Here is a 22,885-nt window from a genome sequence, read left to right on the forward strand (position 1 = left end):
ATCCTTCAAATGAATGCATGGATCGATACCTTTTTTGGGAAAAACTCGTCACAAAATGCTCTTTCCATTAATAATTTTTTTTATTCTAAAGATGATTCAGGGAATATTTTTAATAATTATGTTAATTAAAAAAAACATTTCTTGAATATAACACACCTTTACCATCAAGCGCTCTTGTGGAGCGCTTGTTTAGTAAAGCTAAACATGTACTTAATGAAAAACGTGGTTGTTTAAATGATGATAATTTAGAAAAAATTTTATTATTAAAAGCTAATTTAATTATAAATAAATATATTCTAATTGTTATACTTATATTATATTATTCAATTACAATAAATTTATATCATATTTATTTATTTTTTATATTAGTTAATTTTGCATCGATCAGAAATTTAAATAAGAAAAGGATCGTGATCGCGATCCTTTTTTTAAAAAAAGGTCGATCCTGGATTTCGATCCTCTTTTTTTCAAAAGATCGTGATCGGGATTCGATCTTTTTAAAAGGATCGATTAACAAGCCTGGTTTTAGGGTATATTGATGCAATTTTATATAATATTTGAATGAAAAGTAATGAATGGGAAGAACAAATAAAGAATAAGTTAAAGTTAAAATTTTAGTGATTGATGTTTTTAAAAAATTTATATAACCATGTTAATAAATACGAATGAGTTATAACAAAAATATATTTTGACCAGACAACATTGTCTTGATTTCCAAGATGGGAACCTAATTCAACCTTAACTAAACATTATTTATTACGCTTTAAATATATGTAACTAAAAAATTCACAATAATGTAATATTAATTTTATAGTCAATCATATCTTCTAAAAATATCATTTAAAAAATATCATATGAACAATCATACAACCATATAAAGCCAATTCTTTAGGGTTCCTTTTTATTTCGGTCCATAACGACTTCTACGACATATTGGCATAAAATTTTCTGATTTAATTTATTATATTAACTTTATTATTAGACCAATGAATCAAGTTTTATAAAAAGACCTGTTCTTTAGCTGATAATGGATTCTAGTTATTTTAAAATTCAACTGCAAGATCAAAGATTTTTAAGTTACATTAAACTAAACTAGAGTAAGGCGAATTATTATATAATTTATTTTATTATAATCATATAATTGTACATAATTTTCGTAAATATAAATATAAATCGAAATATTAAAAATAAATATCTATGAAATTGAGTGGGCGGCAGCATTGAACCATGTCAAGTTAGGTATCATTCATTTAGCTTCCCTTAAAGATGCCAATCTAATATTTTTTAAAAAAAATTATTGTTCTTGCAAAGTTATTTTTTATGAATTAATTACCCTTAAAGCCCGATTTTTAAACGGCCTGTTTAAGATATCAGCCAAAATAATATTATGTAAGCCTTGAGGTTTGGCCAATAGAGGTCCACACCCTGCCATCTATGGGTAAAATCTCAAGGGTTACATAATTTTAAAGACCCTAATAGAGCTTTCAAACAACACTACACTAAACAATATTGTATATTAAATGAATTTTAAGATTATATAAGAATAATTCGTAAGACTTAACTTTTTATTAATGGGTTATCGATTAGATAATAGTTAAAATTAACATCTTTATTGCAATTTGAACAAAGGAAATTATTGTCCAATAAACAATAAAATTAGCACTACATACGTGCGAACAAAGCACTGGAAAAGCTACTAAAATAATGAGATGGTTTTAAAAATAATCAATAGATAAAAAAAATTAACAGATAAATCTATAAAACATGCCCAGGGTTTCCAATAATTTTATATAGGGGGTTAAGCCGAGCCCCTGATATCACCCTCCCCCTTTACGTGCCTTTGACTCAATTTTGTCTGGATCCACCTGAGGGTATCTTTTTTTATATAGCTATTTTAAAAATATATTGATAAAAAGGAAAATATTTTATAAAAGCCAGCTGATTTTTTTTTAAATCCAGAAATCGTTAATTGTGTGTTAGCGTGGTTAATTTTTTTGACTATGACGATAACAAATCCATTAAAATCTAATAAAATCCGAGCTTACTGATCAAGAAAATTATCACCCCTATTTCTATTGATAAACTGAAAAGGAAAATAATAGAACATAGTTAGATGTTTGTTTATATATTTTTTATAAAATATATTTTTTAATATAAATAAAAGATTTTATGGTAGATTTATAGGAATTTTAAATTATGGTAGATTTTGTGGTTATCAATGTGGGATCGGACAACCTCGAACTTGTCCCATATATTTAAAAAAACTACATTATTCAATCGTACTACCATAAGCTAGAAGCAAAGTGTCCAATTCTTCATCAGTGGCTAGATTAATTAAATTCCAACGTTCCTAACACTGCAGCTCGGAAAAATTCCACGGTGGTGGTCAGTTTCTCAATCACCCTCGCTTAATAGGTCCAACTAGTTGACGATCATGGGCTACCATCGCTGCATATGTGCCAGTTATTGAAGGTTGTCGTCGCATACACTGTATAACATGACTCACTCTTTATTAGGCTATTTTCCTATACGTGATCAGCTGCATGAGAATGATAATAACTTCTATAAGCATTATTTTATAAGGTGTTACAGCTCAGTATGTTATTTTAGATGGGTTCAATCTTTCTTGATTACCGATTTCTTGATTGTGAATATTCTTCAGCCAGTCGTTGGCCATAGATTGAAAGCCTATAGGTATGCTCATGATCTGTAACAATTGCATTCCCATGTTTACATAATTTGAAGGTGAGAATAATCATTATAAAAAAACTATTTGATTTAAAGAGTTATTTTTAATTTAATTTTATAAAAATCGAGCTATAAGTAACAATAACGTAGGGATATTGATAGAATCAAGGAGTAGTACCTCAGAATTTAATGCTTAGCCACAGAGGAAGAATTAGAAACCTTGCTGCTAACTCAGGTAAGTACGATTGAATAATAGCTTTTTTTATAGATGGGGTATGTTATATATGTATTTAATGGTAAATTTTTTTCTACGATCGAATTTTTTTAAATTAGCAATTTTAAAAAAATTAAAAAAGGCAAAAATAAAGAAAATGATAGAAAAAGAAAAAGAATGAAAAGAAGAGTTAGGATATAAAGTTTCATTTTCAAAAATTATAATATAGAGAGATTTTTACCATTTGTTTAACAATAATCACTTTTGTTCAAATTGAAATAAATTCATGCTATTAAACTCAATGTATTATTCTTTATTCTTGATATATAAAAATTGAAATAAAGATTAAAAATTTTTACTAATATTCTTGATATATAAAATCTTAAAATTAAAAGTTGTCTTAAGAATAATGCCTAGTTATATTATATTTACATACATGTTATTAATTCAAAAATATTATGAATAATCTGGGAAACTTTTTATATGAATTTCATAACAAATCAACCTGAGTTTCAACCCGACCCCCTCAGATTTTAATAAAATTTTTACTAGTTTGCATATAATAACTAAGAAAAATATTAAATTTTAGCCTCCAACTCCTAACAGCAGCTATGATATAGGACTTTAAAAGTGTAAAAAAATGGAGCATTTTGGCCAAAATGCACTTCTATTAATTTTAGATATCTCTGGATATAATTGAGCTAGAAGCATTATTTAGGCCTTTATAAATATTGTTTAAAATAATTTAAATGTCAAAAACCAGAAATAGATAACCGGAAATGATGATTAAATCAAATCGGTGTTTTTTTCTCAAATTTATGCATAAAGAATTAATTAATAAGTGTGTATTTTTCAAGATGGGCTGAGCACAGGTTTGGGATATATGGTATTTTATTTATTAATCCATTGTAAAAATTCTTAATAAATATCTGATAAGTTATTAATTATAATATATTTAGTCCTAAAGCTTTTAAATATTTTATGTATTTAAATAAAAGATTGAAAAAGATGGGAGGGGGGGGGGGTTAATAATTTATTTATATCGTTCCTAAAATTCTTATTTTTTTCCTTTTTTTTATACTTCCTTGGATGATAAACCAGAATAAGATATTAACAATTAACGATAAAATTTGCAATAAAAAAATTATATGCTTCAACCAGTATCTCATTTCCTTCAACATCCAATGCTGCCCTTAACCATCTGAACGATTCAATAACATTAATCGGCGATATATCAATTAAGAAGAAAAGCTTAAGGTAAAAAGATACCCTATTAAAAAAAATTGAAAATCCAGGAAAAAATTAAGATGTTTTAAAAATTTCTTCAGAATATAATTATAAATATTAACGATGAATGTGAAATCATTAAGCAATTGTAAAATAAATTTGAAACAACACATTCTCGAAATAAAAAAATTAAGATATTGATGATTTTATAAAATTCTTGGACTCTGAAAACAAGAAGTATTCACTATGATGGAATTCATGGCAAGGATAGCCAAAAAATTGGTCAAGGAAAAGGATGTTTTCTTTAATTCAAATTTATAAAGTCTGGGAGTGTTTTTCAATATTATATTATATATATACGTGGAAAAATTTATAATTCCGATTAAAACAGTCGTATAATGTCTGATAAAAACCTTTTTACATCAATAAGTATAAAGGAAAGCTAATTGAAGAAAACTCATTTTATGCAATCTTAAGGAATCATATTTTAATTCTAAAGAAAATCATATTGATATAAAAGTTACCTTTAATAAATTTACAGATTTAAGACCAAATTTTATTTATTTATTTTAAACTAATATATTATTTGATCATTTTAAATCAAAAATATTTTTTTCTTCTAACGATAAAGAAATCTAATATAAAAATGTTAAATAAGTCATAATCTAACACCAATAACTTGATTTTGGAATAGAATGGCATTTCTTCATAAAAAGCCCATGGCAAACATTATCAAACGGTTCAGAAAGAGCTAGCCTCTAGCATCCATATGAGAATCAAATATTAAACACCTTAGATATTTAACTTCTATAAGGCAATGTAATTAATTCGCATATGGATGATGAATTTGAAAAAAATATCTTGTAAAGACCAAACACTACTGGAATACAAAAGTTTCATGATTTCATGTCTAAGGAAAATATTTTAAATTTATATTATGAAGTCAATTTACAAACATTAAAACTAAAAAATTTTATAAAATTAAATTTTGTCTTCAATAAAATATAATCCAATTGATTTGCATTTTGTAGTTATTTTTATGAGAGAAATTCAATTCATCAAATATATTAATCAAAGCCCTCCCCCCTCCCCCGCAAACAAAGAAATATTTTTCCAGATCTTACATAACTTTTCTTAGCTTTTGCCTTATATTACAATTATTGATTAATATCAAATATATATAAAAAATATTGGCAATAGAATAATGATTAAAATGCCATATTTGCTAAACTTGAGTTTAACTTGAAAATTTGTATATTTATTAATTAGTCCTATATCTATACAAAAATATTTGAGAAAAAAAGCCGATTTGCTTTTATGATCATATCCGGTTTTTCATTTAAATTTTTTTTAAAAATATTGTAGAACATTTTGACATAAATGCCCTATTTCTTTGACATTTAGAGGCCCATATCGCAGCCGATGTTTGAAATTGGAGGCTAAAATTTTATTTCTTAATTTTAATATATATACAAACTCTTGTAAAAATTTTAGAAAAATCTGAAGGGGTCAGGTTGAAAATCGCGTTTTTTTGTTGATTTGTCATATATAAATGTTGATAGCAAAAATAACTTTTAACTTTTTTTAAACATATTCATTTTTTTACATTAAAAGTTAATGCATGGAATTTAAAAAAATTTGGCAAAGAGTTGATTAATTTTATTAAAGAAACTACCTTTTATTCAAACTATCTTCTTGTTGTCTAGAACGATTGGAGTCGGCAGCCGCTATAGAAATGGGCTTTTCAGTGCTCACAGAAGGCAATTGCCCCATTATTTCTAACCCGTTCTCCTCTGCTACTTGTTTTATGAGGGTCTCAACTTGATCCGTTGGAATGGTTAGTGTGGTCGCGGAGGACATTGATTGATCTAGGACCTTTAAAATGGTTATTTTTTTAAAGATGTAAAAAAATTATTAGGTAAAATGATGGCAATAAAATATTTTGTGAAATTATATTTTATTTATAAATAATTTACTGATGATTGGACGTCTAAATTTTCAAAATTCTTTTCAAACTTTTCCATAATTTTTGATACCTTGGTATTTAAATTATTATCTAACATTTCTATAAAAAACAAATTAACCTTTTCAAGATCCATAGAATTCATTGCTTTTTCTAAGACAGATGTCATCATTTTCATATTTTGAGTAACCTTTATAATTAAAATAAAATTTTTTTGACTTTTATAAATTATAAAATTAATCAAATATAGCTGAATTTCAAAAATTTTGAAATTTCCCTTTTTAATTTTTAGACATATTTAAAAAATCTAGGGGCAGGTGGCAAGGCATAAAAATAAGATTTGCCCGACCTTGTAAAAAAATGTCGGGCCAACTTGAAATCCTTTGAATTAATAGTTACAGCCAATTTATCTATCTGAAATTTTGTGAAAATAGGCTGTATTTTTTAGTACTATAAAGTAAATCAGATGCCCTCCTCTCAGTAAAATACTCTAACTTTAGTGTAGGACATTACTTTTTTTTACGGGAAAAGTAACTTTATTTGTTACTTTTTTGAAAAAATAAATCAAATAACCCTTCTTTAAGCAGATGAAAAAATTGCATAAATATCTTCATAAGTTTTTGAAAATTCCAAAATAGACATGTTATAATATACCAATATAAAATTAATTTTATTTCAGTTTAAATAAATATCTTTTAAATTAAAAATTATTTCAACATCAAATAAATCACAAGAATTTTTAGCTCAAAACAATAATTAAATTAATTTACATACTATTATTTTATTAATATTAATAATCAAAATATTTAGAGGATTATGTTATGAATGCAAATAAAAAAAATATTGAAATATACAATATCTAAAACATTTTAAAAAAACATATAATGCATATTGAAATCCGAGTATTTCAAATATTTGACCAAAAATTATCAATATTTAGGTGATATCACAAAAAAGGAACTTATCAAAAATATCAAATATTGTTCAAACAAAATTATTAAACCATTAAAAATAATGGATCAAAATATTAAATAGTATTATTTTCATTGCAACTTTAAAGAGTGTGGGGTAATAAAAAATCCTGTTTAGCTAAGGAGGGGTTAATTAAATTTTAATTAATTTGATATGCTAATCTCTTATGTTAGTGGCGTAACTAGTTTTCTCAACTTGGATCATTTATGTTTATAATTTGCAGGCATTCGCAAAAGATGAAGCAATTCTACTTAAAATTTACAAAAAATGAACCATAATTTTTAGGGGGCTCTTGAAATTAATGAGTAACCTTTTAAAACACTAAAGTCTGAAATTGAAGTAGTTAGTTATTATTGTATGTGTTCCAGCTAAGGATTACTGATTTACAGTGTTATGAGTATTTAATTTAACATATTAACGACTTAATTTAAACACATGCAATAATTATAATCTTTACAAATGTACAACAAAAGAAATAGTATAATTATACATGAATGGGTTTAAATTTAATCCTCAATATGTGTCATTAAATCATCACAACACAGTAGTGAGAAGAGCACTAATGTATCTTTTTTCACTGATTTCAATCTGATATGGATTAAAAGTTGATTTAATATAGATATTTGCAATGGTAAGACCAATAAATAAAAATGTTCTTTAGATCATATTGATTATAAAAAAATAATTAATAACAAACATTTTATTTATAATTATATTATATTTTGAAACTGATCAAAGTTTTAAATACATAATGTATGTTACTGGCAATGTGCACTCAGGTAATATTTCAGTCAATCAATGTAATTTTATTTTATAAATTAAAAGTGCATGCCCAAATAGCCTGAAATCAATAGAATAGTTATTTTACACATAATGAAATACATTTTTAGCAAAATAAATTTTCATATTTTAAAAATGTCCTGAATATATTATTTCGATATTTTATAACTTTAAATAATTTATTTAGTGTTTTTAAATTTGAAAAATCTATAAGCAGACCATATGTAAATTAATAAATGTGAGAATGTAGTAATGAAACTACTTCAAAGAGCATTTGAAGATATGAGTAAAATATAATTAAAGATTATATATAAATGCAAATATCAATTTTAATTAATATCATTTGTTGGAATCAGTTAAAATGAAAGACTGACTTTCTTGCTTTATTAATATTTTTCAGAGTTGTTAAAAGATACTTTTAAATGAATCTAGAAACAGATACATCATCTAATAAGTTATCCAGATATAGATACATCGTCTAAAAAGTTATCTAGATATAGATATAATTTTTATTATACTCTTATATAAGGTTTGCATAAACATAAATTAGGATTCTATTGTGAAAATTCATGAAATGAGTTAAAAAATATATTGATTCAATATCACATTTATCAAAATATAACTAAAATAATGATTAGATTTCAGTAATAAAATATTTTCAAAATTTTGGTAATTAAGGCATCCTCGTTTATCTGTAAAGACATTTTTAACTACACTAAAAAGTCTATCTACTGGGTCACTTGAAGGTTATATTTTATGAATAACAATTTTATATCAGGATATTCTTTAAAAATACTAAAATCTGAGCATTTATTTTTGAAAAAATTATTTAAAATTTGTTGAGTATCAAAATTTAAATCATTATTAATAATCATATAATTTGCATCCACAGTGGCAACAAGATTCAATGTGTGACTGGCACAACATTGATGATTATGTAAACTATATGATTCTGATATTTCAAATCCTGAGCAATAGTAAAAAGACTTTATATTGATATTACAACTGCTTTTTCAACTTCCAGATCATCCATGAATTCACTAGTATTTTCAATTGTCTTGAAAATTCTATAAATAAGTAATCCTAATCATATATTATGTTTATATTTATAATAAAATAAACCTAAAAACTTTGTAAAAATTTTTGAAATTGCCAGTAATGGTCTTTGAGATTTTATTTTGAATGCAATAATCCTTTGCTATATCTTATAAATTCTTTGAACATATGTATGACTAGGCCTATTCAAAAAAGAATTCGAATCGAATAGTGCATTATTCATATTGATTCGTTATTTGAATTCGTACGAATAATAAAATCTACTATTTGTATTCGATTCAAATTAATTTTTTTAATAAAATAAATCATACTCAAATATATTGACAAATTTTTTTATTACAAATTTGATTTTAAACAGAAAAAATTATAATATGTAATCAATAATCTGATAATAAATAATCAAAATTAAAATATATATTATTAATTTAATTTAAGCCAATTTTTAAGGCAAAGAGTTTTTCTTATATTTTCTTCCTTATATGACATGCGGTTTTTTGACAATAAATTAGTTCCAACTGAGAAAAGCCTTTCACAAGCAGTTGATGTTCCTTGTATAGATAGATAATCCCTTGCCATTTTCGAGAGTATGGGGATCCGATATGCATTTGCCTTCCACCACATTAGCGGGTCAGTATCACTCTTTGCTCTTGGTTCACTCAGATAAAAATCTATTTCACACAGTTGAATATTATTTTGTTTAAAAACAATGTCTAGCCTGTTTTGTTGAATCTTATCCTTATTTGTTTGACAGTTATAATTATGAGCTTATAAAATAAAATCATATTTAAATGGGGGTAAATTAAATACCTGTATATCTATTGTAAATCTCTTTAAATTTGTCCATTAACTTGGATATATCAATATCATAATCAACAGATATTGATTTAAAATATTCTACTTTAAGCCTGGGATCTAATATTGTGGTTATTATTGCATCATCGGCAGTTAAATTATAATAGCCCAACAATTTATCACATGCTACTTTGAAACTATTGTTAAAGGATTTATGGAAACCAGATTTTTCATTTTTTAGATGTTCAAGAATTAAAATATAATAAGGTATAACCAAATTATAAGTAGGATAATTCTCCCCACATACCATATTTGTAGTTTCATATAAAGGCAATAGTATAGCTTTAATTTTTATAAGATCCTCCCATTCTTCCTATATGTTATCAAAGTATTATATTATTACCTAATTATAAATTTTAGTTTACCTCTGATATTTGTTTTTCTTGAAGAATTTTAATGTTAGTTATTACTTCATTAACTAATTTTGTTATAGCAGGCTTTAACAATAAGCCCCTTTCAATCATTTGATAGGTGCTATTCCACCTTATTTCACAATCCAATTTTGGTTTTAAAAAATTTAGGGGAGGATGTAGGGAACTACATATATTTTTTAATAAATTTAATTTTTGAGGGGAATTACGAATCATTCTAATAATGTTTCTTAGTTTTAGAATTGAAGGGTCTAAAATTTTTAAAATTTCTTTGGATATTAAATTAATTACATGGGCAAAGCATCGGATGTGCCCTATTTTTATTAAGGGATATTTTAAAGAAAATGTATCAATAAATGTTTTATTATTAGTTGCATTATCTAAAGTTATATAAAAAATTTTATTCTCTAAATTATAATTTTTAATTATTTTGACAAAGGCTTTATATATATTTTCACCTGAATGTGTTTCATTTATTTGACTGACATCCAAAATTATGTTATTTATTTTAAAATTATCATCAATAAAATGGGCTTTTAGCCCTAAAAAAGGAACCTGTGTTGGGCTAGTCCAAATGTCAGATGAAAAATTAATCTGACTTTTATTTTTAGATATTATTTCCTTTACCAATTGTTCTTTTTCTGCAAATGTATTATACATGTGCAATTTAAGAGTATTGGAGCATATTGATTTTACAGAACAATCAAGATTCTTATAAAATTTTTAAAATCATTAGAATTAATCATTTTAAAAGGAATATTATGATTTATAAATAATTTTAATAAATTATCCTTAAAATTAATTTTTTTTTGAAGAATTTGGTGTAGACTTTAAAAAAATGTCAATTTTATTATTTTTTTTACTAAGGTGTGAATGAAACCTATTATAATGATTAATAAGAGGAAATGTTGTTTTGCCTTTACATTTTATAATACTCTTGCAATGATTGCAAGCAGCCTTTTCACTATCTTTAAGGATTTGATATTGATCCCATATGATCGCTCTCTTTTGTGAGGAAATTTTCTCATCTTCAACATCAAGCATAATTTCATCAGAAGCATTCTCCTCTAACATAATTAGGCTAGCTAACAATATTATTGTAGAAATGTAATATATTTTTATGTACCTTTGGTTTGTGTAATTTTTAATATAATTTATTATGAGATTCAAAAAATGTGGCAAATAAAAATTTAAATTTTCACTTCAGAAATTTTTAAATTTGTGCTAGAATTTTTATAAACACAAACACATCACCTGTCCGATTGGCAGGTCAACAAATAGAAATGACAAATGTTAGATTTATTAAACAATTTATTAAATATTACGAATAATTCGTTTTATTCGAATCGAATAAATGATTATTCGTACTCAGATAAAACAAATAATTTATTATTCGTATTCGTAAATATTCGATTAGATTCGAATCGAATTATTTTTGAATAGGCCTATGTATGACTACCATTTCTTTCCAAACTTGTTAGATTTATATAGTATGAACTAAAAATTAACATTTCTTAAAACTGATTAAATAATTTTTTCTTAATATACAAATTTAAATGTTACCTATACCAGCAATAGACACTCCAACAATCTGCTGTTTTGCATATTAGCAATGATTCTATTAGACTTTTTATGATTTCTTTGTTTTCATTTTCCCATCAATTATATTTTTTTTGTGGAGCTAATGTTTTGATCATTATTATAAATGAAGATTTTCAACCATTAAAAATGGCTGAATGCTAGCTATCATAAATGCAGTTATTAAATCATCTAAAGTGGTTTGGGTTCAAGTCTGAGGTCTATTAGCAAAAATATCAGTAGATGATGAGCGTAGTTCAATATTTACTTTAATATATTTATTCTCCTTCCCCCTTTTTTTATTTTCACTAACAATGTTTGATGTTTCTCTTAGAATTTAAAATTACAATTGTAAACATTTATTTAGTATCTATACCCTTAAATGGTTTACAATGTTGTAAGTTAAGGTAATGCTAACTATAATTTTCGTATTTTTTGGTAGACATGGCAAACATTTTACTATCAAAGATTTATTTTCTTTATTTTGAGATATTATTTTAAAATATGCTCTATAAATTGGCCATGATAACAATATCTGAACTTGTTGATGCTTCATTGATTATTACTTCTTCCTCTTCATCACTATTAATATTAATCTAAAATAAATTTTTAAAATTAGTATAATAAAATAATATTAACTAATTCCATTGAAAGTAAAATGGCAGATTCCTTAAGATGAAGTAATATCAAAATTTGTTCGGTTTATTGATAAACTCAGATAAAATATTTAATGAATATTTATATATAAGGTTTAATATTTTATATATATAATTTTTTATTATAATAGTCTTAATAATTTTTAATATATATTTATTTATTATATGCTCATATGAAATAAAATAAATTTTGCATTCAAGAATTTTGATTTATAATATAATAAAGCATTAAATGAAAGTATATCAAAATGTATCTTAAAGAGTAACTAAAAACAGATACATACCTCTAAAATAAGATCTAGAAACAGATACTTAATAAAAAATCTGTCTAGATACTTCTGATATTTTAAAGTGATTATAATAATTAAATAATTTAACAACCACTTCTGACATTGTTTTACAAACTTAATAATCAAAAGACATCCTATGACATATTTCAATCATGATAAACAATACTTCCATCTTGACAAAATAGTTATTCATTATTATTATATGCATAGCATCATAAACATATAAACTAAAAAAATATCTATACATGTTTATACAATGGATTAAACAATTTTTATTTATAATTTTATTCCTATGTTAGATTATACCTTTTTATAGATGTAATGATAGGCCCATATTTAATATAGAGCTGTGTATTGAATAATTAAATGCATTATATTGCAGAATAAAATATAAAAAAATTGCATAAAATGAATTTAAATTTGTGAAACTGATTAATCTTTCTACCAGAGCAGGTGATCATAAAATAAAATTTCATTATTTTCTTCAAAAATAATAAAATCTTCGGTTTGACTTTTGTAAATACACATTTTAAAAATAAAATGGGATTAAATGTTAATTTTTTTGCTAACTTGGGTTATTAAATAAATAAATTGTAGGTTTATATTCCAAGTCAATTTATAATAAAAATTATATGTGTCTGAAATTTAAAATATAAATAATAAATACACTTTAAGATATTTAAATTAGAGATCTGCAAATTGTCGGGTCAAATCAAAAATATTTTCGGTTCAGGCTGGGTTGAGCCTAATATTTTTTAAAAAATTTTGGGCCAGGTCAGGGTTTTTGTCAAATAAATTGATATATTTTAAAATTCTTGCAAGAAATAAAATAATAATATTTTTTATTTGTAGAATATTTTTTTTACAAAAAAAGATTAAATTTTTCTATATTTAAATAAATTCGACCCAGGGACGAATAATTTTTATTTTGGATTTGGGTAGGGCTTTTTGGGCCAAATAAAAAAAATTTTGTTCAAGATTGGGCCAGTCAAATTTTTTTAAAAAAAATTCTGGGCTGGGCCTAAAAATTAGGCCCAATGCAGATCACTAATTCAAATGACTACTAAATACAAAAAAAGCAATGGTATTTAGAATTTAAAGGACAAGTATTTACATTATTGCTCAATTCTGTGTGTATGATATCAGAAATGTGTTAAATCAGGAAACATTTCAAAAATGTTTTTAAAAAATAATTGTACTATTTTCTAACTTTAAATAATTTATTTTACATTTTTAATTTGAGAAATCTGAGCAATGCTATATATATGTGTGATATTTTTTTAAAAAAGTAGCAATGAAACTACTTTTGGGAGAAAATGGTTGTTATAGTGCTCTACTCTTTAAAAAGCATAACAAACCTCATCAGGAAATATGGGTAAAATTTAATTAAATTCTAGATAAATACAAATATCAACTTTAGTCGATATCAGATTAGTTAAAATAAGTGAAAAAAGAGGGCTGAAACCAAACGTTAATAAATAAAATAATTGAATGATAATAAACATGTTTAATTGTTTCGGCAGTTTTTATTTTGGATGTAACAGCATCAACCTTTGAAGACAATTTCAAAAAATTCAAGGATTCATTTCGTTTTCTAATAGCATTTTCTGCATAAATTTTGGCACCATCAATGTTTTGACTTTGAAGTGCCTATTATAATTTATATGTAATATAAAAAAATATGATTTTATTGAGTTTAAACAAATTATATTATTAAATTCTAAATAAAAACCATATGTGGTCCTATTTAATAAAATACTCAACTGTTTAAATTTTTTATTTCAAATATAATTATTTGATTAAGATAAAATAACTTTTTTAATTTTTGCTGTTTCCAATTTTTCATCTTTATCTGCCTTTTTAGATAACCTATCAAGTTGTTTTACCGTAAACTTTCAAAAAAATAATTGGGTAAGATTCAAATAAATTCGACCATACTCTAAGTTGGAATATTATATCTAAATAAAATTTTAAGGCATAAAAATTTATTTTCTATATACCCTCCATCACATCGAATAATAAATGGCAACCGTGAAGTGATGAGAATTATACTGCAATGTAATAAAATTGCATTTAGTTTATTCTTTCTATTATATTATTATAAAATCTAGCCTTCGTACCACTGGATTTATAAACAATTTATACTTCAAAATAATAATACTTCCAAACATAAAAGTTTTATCTCCTTATATAACCAAGTATATTTACAAATATATAAAAATATTAAAAAAATATATAACTTAAATAAAATATATATTAGATAAACATAAAAAAATATAATATTTTAGTAAAATAAGACAAATATTTTCATATGATGATCAAATTTTTAGTGCATGTAATAATAAAAATAAAATGTTTTTGCATATTTTTTTAATAATATAAAACGATGAAATATTTTACATAATTAAAAAATAAAATTAACTTATAATAATAATAATATTTAACATTTCTCTCTTTTTTTTTAGTTTCACAAATCGTGTATAATCTTATTGCTTGTCATAGTTTCTTAATTGATCGTTGTTAGTCGATTGCTGAGCTTGATTGTTATCGTTGGTCAAATTTCCATTATTCGTCAATTTTCATTAATTTTCAACCTAAAAAATTTTCTTATACACAGTATGTGACCTATAAATAATATTTACATTAATCTCATATTTCTTGATTTATCACGATTTAATAATAGCGTTTTTTTACTATATTAAAATTTATTTTAAATTTAAAAAATTTTTAAATAATCTATATTATAATTTTGATGTCCTCGCTACGTCATTCGTTACGTCATATCAATCATCGGTATGTATTTATTTATTTATTTATATTTAAAAAAAAGGTATAAATATTATTATTTTTTATAATTTTCCGATGTCTTCCTCACTACCTTATCGTGGCGTCATGTCATCGCTATGTATTTATTTATATTTATATAAAAAAAAGGTATTAATATTATTATTTTTTAATAATCTATATTATAATTTTCCGATCGTGACGTCATGTCATCGGTATGTATTTATTTTTTATTTGTTGATTTTATTTATTTTATACAAACAGATGATCCTATAACTTAAATTTTCTGTGCAACTGTAGGAGTCCATATAAAACCAAAAAGTAATACATTATTTACTATTGTTGATTTTATATATTTATTTTATACAAACAGATGATCCTATAACTTAAATTTCTATGCAACTGTAGGAGGCCATATTAAAACCAAAAAGTAATACATTATTTACTATTGCTGATTTTATTTATTTATTTTATACAAACAGATGATCCTATAACTTAAATTTTCTATGCAAATCTTATTTTGTCATGATTCTCTAATAAGTGCTATGTTCAGGCTTTCTCAGTTTCCCTTATTACCAATTCACATGAATTTTTTCAAAATTAGTGCAACTGTAGGAGGCTTATTAAAACCACTTGTCAAAGTATTACATTATTTATTTACTAAATATTACAAATTATTATTATTTTATAAAGAAATTCATAACTGAGTTAATTCAATAAATTTAATATCTCTAGGCTTGGGAAAATTTTTTCAAAATTATTATGGGTTGGACTGTGCTTAAAAAATATATCTCAAAATTAATATTGGCTTGGTTTTCAAAAATTATTAGGATTGAAATGGGCTTGAGAAAATCTTTTAAAATTATTAAGATCTTGGATGCTTGGAAATTTTTCCCAAATATTGTAGGCTTGAACCTATATTGGGATTTTTTAATGTGAAATGTTAGTCTTATGCTATTATTTTTTATAAAGTAATATATTTTACCCGTAGACTAATTGGTAAATCAGAGATTTCCCCTTCATTAATTATAAATTTAATATTTCTGGGCTTGGTTTCAAAATTATTAGGGATTGAGGTGGGCTTGAGAAAATCTTTTTAAATTATTAAGATCTTGGATGCTTGGATATTTTTTCCAGATATTGTAGGCTTGAACCTAGATTGAGATTTTTTAATGTTAAATGTTAGTCATGTAAATATTTTTATAAAATATATATTTTAACTCAAAGAATAGTTTTTTTTCAGTAACACACAAAATGTAGACTGATTATGCTATGCCGATAATATATGTTTCCCTACTAAAGATATCACTAACATTCATTATTTTATCAACAGTCTCAAATAATATGGGAAAAATCAAAATTTAAAAAATACTAAAATTCTCTTTTCCTTTCTTTCTCTTTTAATTTCTTTTATTATCTTCCCCTTTCTCATCATTTCCCTTTCCTATCTTCATTTTTTAATTTTCTTTATCTTTACCTTCCTTTCCCTTTTAATTTCCCTATTTTCTTTCCATTTAATTTTCTCTTATTTCCCTATTTCAGGCTACACACTCCAGCCGAAATAAATAGCATTCAATTCTTAATTCAACTCATATTCAAGAAAAAAAATTATACTGGGTCATATGACGTGAAGCCCAATAAAATCTACTAAATGCAAAATAAAGTTATTCATCTATATATACTAAAAATGCTTATACTTTTCACTTTAGAATACATCTATTTTAGCTTCTGATGGATGATATTCCCACTTTTTTAGAGAGGTTAACCTAATATTGACTCCTCTTCAGGTTTAATACATTAATATGTTTTTTAATTATTCTTTTGTTTTTATTTTAGATTATAAGCCATGTCCTAACCTCACTTAATGATTGTACAGGTGGTGATTTATCCGTCATTAATAAAAGAAAAAGATGGCAGGCCAATCAAAAAAAAGAAACGCTTGAGGGATCGTGAGGCCCTACAAAATCTACTAACAATGCAGTCTTATATATATATATATTAAAAATGCATACATGTTTTTTTATACTCTTTTATATTATAGAATACATCTATTTTAGCTTCTGATGATGTTCCCACTATTTCTAGGGAGTTGAATATAATATTGACTCCTCTTCAGGTTCATTGCATTTATATTTTTTATATTATTCTTTGTTTTTATTTTAAATAACAAGTCCTGTCTTAACCTCACTTAATGATTGTACAGGGGGTATATTGACTCCTCATCAGGTTTAATGCATTTATTTTTATAAATTAGGTGGTGATTTATCCGTCATTAATAAAAGAAAAAGATGGCAGGTCAATCAAAAAAAGAAACGCTCCAGGGATAGTGAGGCCCTACAAAATTTACTAACAACGCAAAATAAAGTTAGCCTTATATGTATATTTTTTATACGCTTTTATATTATAGAATACATCTATTTTACCTTCTGATGATGTCCCCACTATTTATAGGGAGTTGAACCTAATATTGACTCCTTTTCAGGCTCATTGCATTTATATTTTTTATATTATTCTTTGTTTTTATTTTAGATAACAAGCCCTGTCTTAACCTCACTTAATGATTGTACAGGTGGTATATTGACTCCTCATCAGGTTCAATGCATTTATTTTTTAAAATTATTCTTTAATTTGCATATAAATTTTATTAGTTTTTAATGGCATTTTTGTTATTTAAATAGATAGCATTTTTTTTACTTAACATAAAATATAGACAAATAATTTGGGAAATGCAAGACACATTAAATTTATCCGAAAAGCTACAATAACCCTATATAATAAACAACAATTTATTTTTTATATATAATTATAATTGATCATATTACAAAAGTATAAGAGTCGGTTATTTTTATTTTATTTATCATGATTATCTAATAAGTGGTTTGCCCAGGCCTTCCCAGTTTCCCTTAATACGGAATTCACATGTTTTTTTTTACGTCTTAAACTTATTGGTAAATCATATAATTCTTCTTCATGTGATGATAAATCAATTAAAGATTTAACTATCTTCTAGGTGGGAAAAAATTTTCATAATTATGGAAACGACTGGGCTTGGAATCTCAAAATTTATATTAGCTTGCACCTGACATGATATTATATTAAACAAATCATTAAGGGTTGAGTTGGGCTGGATAAACTTTTTAATAATTATATGCTTCCTAATATTGAGAGCTTAGATCTGGCATGACATCTATAGTAAAAAATGAATAAAAATCTCATTCCCCGTCATTTTTGACGGGCTTTCTACTAGTTTATCAAAAAATAAAAATAAATACATATAATATTTTTCGCTAATTCATAAAAACATTGCTCTTTAAACATATTTAAAAATATATGCAATGATAAAATAAGTTAAATACAATACTAGTGTTGTTAAACGGTTCGTTTTGAGCCGATTTTTAAAAACGGCTAACTCGATGCTTCATCCAGAAATATATTACGCGAGATTTTCTCATAACATATATTATCGAAATCTCGAGGCTTAGGCAATATTTTTCTGGCCAAAATATTGAGTTAGCCGTTCTTAAAAATCGGCTTAAAACGAGCCGTTTAAAACACTTGTAAATACAAGAATAATATTTATTTTTTTAATTAATAATTTAAGATATGTATATACTATATTAATAAAGAATATTTTATAAAATAATTTCCCATTCTTTTCTTTCTTCGGTATAAAAAAAGGAATACTTTATAGATAATATATAAATCAATTTTAAATTAGCATTTATTTATGTTCCTATTCTTTCTATTTTATTGATAATATATTTAAATTTATATCATTTGAAGCATCTGCACGTGGTTGACCCTGTATATTTTCTAAATGAGCAATTAACCATTCTTTTAGCATCAGATTTTGTTGCAGATTAATATAAAGCCAATTTAGCTTAAATTTTGGGTGAATTATTGATGCCAATATATTATTGTCATCATATAGTGAAGGAAATCTATATTAATAGATAATTAATTTATTATTAAATAAGTATTAAATAAGTGTTCATTCATATTAATCAAGTATCTGCAAAAGTTAGCCCTTTCAAATTTCACAGTCAGGCCTGACCAATCATCTATACTATAATTTTTGGGTGTCCTCACTACGTTATCGTGACGCATTGCTACAAAACATGATGAATCTATTATTAAAGATAAGCAAAGAAAATAATGACGATTAAACAAACGCCTTACCTGTTCTAGAGCTACTGGTAGATAAATAATAGAGAACTACGCTTGAAATGAACTCATCTGAAGGTTTATTTTGTTTTTTATATCTTATGTTTTATATCTATGTTTATTTTATTTTTACCCAGTTCTCCAATTGATATTTCTATCATCACTACAACAATCCATATGCCACCTCCGCCTATTTTTTAACAAATATAAGCATTTAATTCCGTACTATCATTCACTTCACTAAGAGTTAATATTATCCGATTCTCTGAAAAACTTTCATGAATATTTAGAGGAATGTTCAGACTTGAATGTACAGTACGGCCAATTTCATCAACTTTATTAATGGGAAAATATGCAGTGGTTCTGTCGTGGCCTTTATAACAATGCTTATGACCGTTTTATGGTTGAGTTAACATTGTCGTTCATGATTCTATTTTAGAGGGGGATACCAATGCTGACATTGACAGAAATATCGTTTTGCGTTCTTCTTTTATTAGTATCCCAAGGCATATCATCTTTATCAGGATGTAATGTGTTTTGTACACTGCTTTGTTAATCCGTCATTTCTTTCATCCAGTGGCGTAGCTACGGGGGTGGTTTTAGGGTTTGGACCCCTCCCAGAGCAAAATTTTTTTTTTAGATTATACGTTCAAAAGACTTAAAAGTTACTTTATATCAAATAAATACCATGAATATTTATATTTTTCTAGTTTTGATGTTCGTGGAAGGATAATATATTACTATTGAAATTATTCTGGATAGTATTATTATAAAATCATTGAGATAATCTACTAAATTATAATAATATATTATTGATGCATTAACTATATTTATTATATAATATCGAAGATATTGTTATGATTTTTAAGATAAACCCGACCGAAGGCCGGGCAAAAGGGCCGAAGGCCCGTTAAAGGGGGTCTGGGGGGCGAAGCTACCAGTCTTATATATGTATGGACCCCCTCTAAGGAAAATTCCTAGCTACGCCACTGCTTTCATCTACAACCCTAAATGATATAAAATTATACATTAATTATTTCCACTCCAGACGACCGCCCAGATTTATTTTGTCGCTTTTTTCATCAAAAATTAAAATGTCAACAAGGATTTGCTCTTAATTTTATCAAATACATAATAATTAATCCTCATTATTTTTTAAAAAAATTATCCTAAATTTATATGTCAATAAAAAAAAATATCTTAAAAAATATATAAATAATTTGCATAATGCAGAGTTGTTAAACGCTACTTTTAAAAGTAGCGCGCTACCGCTATCGCTATTTGTCAAAAAAAGTAGCTCGCTATTAGCTACTATTTCTTAAAAGTAGCTTTAGCTACTTTTTATAAAAAAAATTTACAAACAAATTTTTTATTTTTTGCTTATAATGTTATTGTATAGTAAATATATAAAAATCAACATTTATAAATATTAAAATATAGTTAGTTTTGATTATAAAAAAATTTATGTAATAAAAATAAATATTTATGCTAATTTGTTGCATCTTAATAATAAAATCATTTCAATATTATCATCCCCAAGTCTAGAGTGACGATCAGAAAGTATAAGTTTTGCCTTATTAAATAATCTCTCGACACTAGCACTTGAGGGTAAGAGCGTATTTAATCTTATATACATATTTTTAATATAAGATAGATTATCAAGGGGCTGACAATATCGCAGGCAGTTAAATATCTTTAATTTATCTATAAGTATGGTTAGAACTGGGGTTAGATATCCCTGCTCCATGTTATCTTCTCGTTCCAAGATCTTTAATGATGTAGCCAAGGTTCCATAACCTTTAATATTTAAATTTTAGTTATTATAAAAATATCATTGTATTACTGATGCATATTCTTACAAGGAAACATTCCTCTTGCCTAAAAATTGTGAATCCTATTTGATCACAAACATCTTCTACTTCTGAAAACTTTTCAGAGAGCATCTTGTCCATTAATTTCATTGAGTGAAAATAAGAGTTCCATCTGGTCTTGTGGGAGCTATTAGATATCTTTCCAATTTCTGCAATAGAATATCAGCCATTTTTGGGGACATATTTTGTTTGTTAATTAAAGCATAACATTTAGCAAATATTGCTCTTGATATTCGCTTATAATTAATATCATTTTCTGTCTTCTCAGCATCTTTGGTTGCAATAAGGTTAAGATTATGGCAACAACAACGTTGATGTTTTGGAAGGCTGATAGTAGGGTTATTTGAGTCATCAACAGATAATATATCATCCAAATTTATTAATTCCATCCTCACTATCTTCTTCATTTTCTCCAAAAACTCTAAAAAAAATAAAAAATTTAATTAGATATTTTTTTTTGTTAAATATAAATATTACTTGAATGCCTTTACAGAGTTGGTTCCATTATCGGTCACCATATTCACCACCTTATTATGAATTTTTTAAGTCTTGTGGATATCCATAATCTCCTTAGCCAAAGCACCATATGTTTGCTTTCCAATTATACGACTCAGTGCTAAATCTGCTGATCTTCTCTTGATGGTTAATGGGTCCAGCCAATGGACAGTAACTCCAATAAAAGCCCTAAAATAAAATATTATAAAATTTATATAAATATAATATACCTTCGATGACCACTCCAACAATCAGCAGTGGTGCATACATACGAGACTTAAGACAAATCTCTTATAAGATTTGTTGTCATATCTATAAAGGCAGTAGATATTTTGTTGCCCAGAGTTTGACGACATATATTTGTCGTTGGAGAAAATTTTTTAATCATTTTCTGAAATGAAGGATCATTAACCAGTGAAAGTGGCTGAAAGGTGTCAATAATAAAGTCCATTATAACTTTGTCAGCTGTTTTTTGCGATATTGATGGCATGTTAAAATTATAAAAATTTAATTTGGTTTGTTTGGATCTGCAACCAGGACTAATTTGCTTTTCTAGAGATTTATTTGTTTGTGTATAGAATTCATTTGTGTTTGGCAATTTCATTTTTGAATTCACTAATTACACGTTAGGCAGTGAAAGTGAAGAATTTCCAAATTCTTTTAAAGAAAGTTGCAATGGAAATTTTTTAACCAAATGCAATATAAAATGGCAAAGTTTGATATGTGTGTATGAGACGTTATGTCTATATAATATGCATACATCTGCATATAACAATTTATATATAGTATATGCATTATCTACTCACCTTATTTTTTCACAAGTAAATTGTGGACGAACCTTTAGAAATTAAAAATAATTAAAAATAGACTGCGAGCAAATATTGGGCAGGGTTATTTAGATCCCTTTTTAATGATGTTGGTAGA

General features: G+C 25.3%; 1 protein-coding gene across 1 annotated transcript; it reads right to left on the bottom strand.

The window, feature by feature from the left end:
* Nucleotides 1–1,105: 1,105 nt before the first annotated feature.
* LOC135924140 (charged multivesicular body protein 1a-like) lies at nt 1,106–21,556 on the bottom strand. Its single transcript, XM_065459188.1, has 9 exons — nt 21,463–21,556; nt 21,198–21,392; nt 14,586–14,605; nt 14,462–14,539; nt 14,151–14,297; nt 6,214–6,282; nt 6,106–6,165; nt 5,805–6,004; nt 1,106–1,274 (listed from the first exon to the last, which is right to left on the bottom strand). The coding sequence occupies exons 1-9, from the start codon at nt 21,554–21,556 to the stop codon at nt 1,247–1,249; spliced, it is 891 nt and encodes a 296-aa protein (XP_065315260.1). The 3' UTR covers nt 1,106–1,246.
* Between the last annotated feature and the right edge of the window lie 1,329 nt (nt 21,557–22,885).

Source organism: Gordionus sp. m RMFG-2023, chromosome 2 (genome assembly GCF_954871325.1).
Source record: "Gordionus sp. m RMFG-2023 chromosome 2, tfGorSpeb1-WG-v2, whole genome shotgun sequence".
Taxonomy (NCBI): Eukaryota; Metazoa; Nematomorpha; class Gordioida; order Chordodea; family Parachordodidae; genus Gordionus; species Gordionus sp. m RMFG-2023.

What these genes read in the sequence shown, in the direction of transcription:
- LOC135924140 (XM_065459188.1), bottom strand. Translation starts at nt 21,556, where the DNA reads ATGAAATTAATGGACAAGATGCTCTCTGAAAAGTTTTCAGAAGTAGAA. An exon ending in ATATAATATTCCAACTTAGA is followed by an intron (nt 14,540 to 14,585) that starts GTATGGTCGAAT and finishes TTTTTTTGAAAG; the next exon opens with TTTACGGTAAAACAACTTGA. An exon ending in ATTTAGACGTCCAATCATCA is followed by an intron (nt 6,005 to 6,105) that starts GTAAATTATTTA and finishes ACCATTTTAAAG; the next exon opens with GTCCTAGATCAATCAATGTC.